Source organism: Echinops telfairi, unplaced genomic scaffold (assembly GCF_000313985.2).
Source record: "Echinops telfairi isolate 266 unplaced genomic scaffold, ASM31398v2 ScPeMD7_30;HRSCAF=105, whole genome shotgun sequence".
Classification (NCBI taxonomy): domain Eukaryota; kingdom Metazoa; phylum Chordata; class Mammalia; order Afrosoricida; family Tenrecidae; genus Echinops; species Echinops telfairi.
In genome coordinates, this window is record NW_022103927.1 from 2324226 (window position 1) to 2327798 (window position 3573).

At 34.8% G+C, this 3573-nt stretch overlaps 1 protein-coding gene across 1 annotated transcript in view; it reads right to left on the minus strand.

The window, feature by feature from the left end:
- LOC101643996 (olfactory receptor 7C1-like) overlaps positions 1–60 on the minus strand; it is a 6187-nt gene extending 6127 nt beyond the window's left edge. Inside the window, exon 1 of the mRNA XM_030885495.1 lies at positions 3–60. Coding sequence (XP_030741355.1) covers positions 3–60 — 58 coding nt within the window. The remainder of the gene's footprint in view (positions 1–2) is intronic.
- Positions 61–3573: the final 3513 nt, after the last annotated feature.

Below are 3573 nucleotides of genomic sequence, written 5' to 3' on the forward strand. Positions count from 1 at the left end.
CTCTTCAGAAAGTCCCAGAAGGATGAATTCTGGGAAATGAGTGTGGTTTCCTGGTTCCATGTAGCTGATGAAACTCCTTGGAAAGAGAAAAGGTTTTTGGCAAATGTGCCATGAGCTATTAACAACAGGTTAAGGGATATACTCTAGTTTATATATTGAACAATTAATTAATTCATCAATCCCTCTTTATGTTGATGGACCTTGTATTCTTAAATCTGCTGTGTTCAGCATTCTCTTTGATGCTAAAACTGTCTAGCTGTCTTTTCTTCTAATACCATCTTTCCCTGAAAAATTTGTAATTCTCTACAAACTCCTTAAGACTTTATTTTGTTCATTCCACAAATATGTCTAAGCAATTATTTTATGCCAAGTATTCTGGAAAGTTGTGGAAATTTTTTGTGAAAAAATAAAAACCTTTTCCCTTATTTGACAAATATTGAACAACTGGAGTTAGTGAACAGCAAAGATGCAACTATTGGGCTTTTCCCTCTCAGATGTAAAAATAGAGACGGAAGTTGAAAAACAAATGGATACAATGCGTCCTTCCCATGGACTAGTGGAGCAGGCCAACAGCAGTCATGTTTGGCACTGAGCTCTCCTCATTGTAACAATAATCAACCATAGAAGAAAGGGCACGATTTGCCCAGGAACAAAATTCAGAGGGTTGGGAAAGAGGAGGAAATGAGGACAGGAACCACAAAGAGGAAGTGGGATAAGCTGTGGTATATCAGGCAATTGCAATGGACTACTTAAATCAGAATGTGCGTGATTTATGGAATGAATTGCTGAATGTTGGTCAGGTCTGTACACCTTCACTTAATTCAGAGTAAGAAAGAAGTAAATTATAGAATAACACGAAATGCTTCTTTGTATCATCACTGCTGATAAAGAAGCTTTGAGCAGGAAATTTGAAAAAATTTGGTATGTTAGTGATGAGCAGAATATTTTAGGCAAACATAGGTGCTGTGCTACTCCCCTGAGACAGTAGTATTCCTCACACCACTGGACAAGAAGGTGCACGGTGAAACTGATGTGCAAAAAAAAAAGAATCTGGTTTGAGAGTGTAGTTAAAAGTGATGGGAATATGAGATAAGATGGTTCTGTGGTTTTAAAAGAGTCCAATATAAGGTACTTAGACATATATTATTTTGATATGGATTATTATATCACTCCACCTCACAACGTGTCCTATTGTATTATACTGAGACCCTAGGTGGTACAAATGAGCAAGCACTTTCCTACTTGCTAAAAGATTGACATGTATCATCAATCAGAGGAACTTCTAAAGGCAAGCCTGGTGATCTGCTTCCCAAAGGTCACATCCTTGGAAATCCCAAAGCCCAGTCCTACTCTGCACACGTGGGTTCATCCAGAGTTGGAACTGACTGGCTGACAGCGGACAACATCAATATTGTTAAGTGATCCAGTGTAGTGTTACTTGTATAAACTAATATAATGTACATAAATGGTACGTTATTCAGCCTTTCACCAAAGTTACTCTCCCCTCAATTCATATTTGGTATAATATTTCCCTGTTTGAGATATTATATTGTAGCTTAAGGTATCTGCTGAACTTGTATCGCATTACTCCTCCTACTCTCTCCACATTCATCCATGATGGTGTATTATGCCCCTGAGGCTGAGCCAAATCAAAAACAAAAAAGCACTAAAAAAAGTCAATTTCCCTCTCCTATGAGAACTGAGTTTTTTGGGTCAATAATCCAAAACCAGGTGTTTGGGTATTTCAGTGACTTGTAGTCCCTTGGGCAGAGATTTTATTTGCCGCCATCTTCTGCCATGTGATAGAAAGCCAGTCAACTGAGAGGAAGTAAGGAAGTAGACAAAAGGAGAAGAAAGGATATTATTACAAACTATGTAAGAATCAGAGACAGGAAGGTTATATTACCTAGTTCTAAACCCCACAATACCCAGAAAAGTAAAAACAGTGGAATTACCCAGCTAGGTACATATTTTATATGTGTGATCTAAATGAATTCCTGTACTCACATTATAAATATATTAAAACATTAGTAATTAATTTAAATATTCACATATAGAAAAAGAGAAGATACTTTTTAAAAGGAACATTTAATTCCTTTTTGAAAATTCAATGTATTTAGGAACCATTTTGATATTAAACACAGTGATTGATTAATATACTAGTGAAATGATCATGGATTCTATAAGCTTTCAAAAGAATAGTAATGATATAAATTCTCTATAATCTTTTTCAAAAAGCAGGAGCAGAGAGAATATTTCCTAATTCATTCTGTGATGTCAACTGTATCCTAATATCAAATTTAGGAGTCCTGGTAGGAGAATGGATTACTCACTAAGCTGCAACAGCAAGATCAGCAGTTTGAAACCACAAGCCACTGCCTGGGAGAAAGATGAGGCTTCTACTCCATCGACAGTAAAAGTCTTGGAAACTCATGGGGACAGTTATACTCTGTCCTATAGGGTCTCTATGAGTCAGAACACATTAGAAGGCAGTGAGTAATATCAAAACCAGATGCAAATATATAACAAAAAGGAAGACTATCATTCAATACTACCCATGAGAAGAAATGCAAAAATCTTCAAAAAATACTAATTGGATCCAAAAATGAATGACAAGTATAATATATTACAACTCAGTAGTATTTATTCCAGCAATGAAAGAGTGGTTCAAAAAATTTAAGTCAGTTTATGTAATATCCTACATCAACTAGCTAAAAAAATGAAATATAGAAAAACTAAACATCGACTTACGTTAAAAAGTCATAAAGTCAAATCACAGCAAGCAATTGGTAATGTTCAAAATTATTACTTACATTTTAATTCTCCCCTCTCCCCCAACAGTAGAAAAAGTTTAAAAAGTGGACTTGAGAGAGTACATCTATGAAACTTAACACTAGGGTCGTGTTTAATGGTGAAAATTAGACATTTTCCCCTTTGGATTCAAAACAGGGCAAGAATACCCCTCTTAACAATCTTCTTTAAATGCAAGCCCTAACAAACACACATTTAAAAAATAAACAACATACAGACTGGGAAGGAAGAAATAAAGCTATTTGTTCACAGAAGACATCACTATCCATGTAGAAAACCCAAAGAAACAGCCACAAACAGAAAAATACTAAAACTGATAAGGAGAGAAAAATGATAGCTTGCAAAATAAAGATAAAACCTCCAATAAATGTCCACATAAAAATAATGAACAGTAAAATACCAAAATGAAAATTTTCAACCTTGGCAACGATACATCAAAATGCAAACAAAATTAATGGTCTAAAAACTACATAATATGAGTGAGAGAAATGAAAATACCAAATATATAGATATGCTCTGTTCATGAATTGGAAGGATGAATAATACTGTGAAATGTAAAACCTTACCAACTAGTTCCACATATTTAATGCAATTCCGATCAAGATCTAAACCAGTATTTAGTTTTGAATAAAATGATAATGAAGTTGATACTTAACCCTTGCGGTCTTCTTCCCAAACCAAGAAATCAAAATTAAAATAATTTTAAACTCCATAACTTCAATCTCCTCATGAGACTAACAGCAGACAAAGACCAAGTGAGAG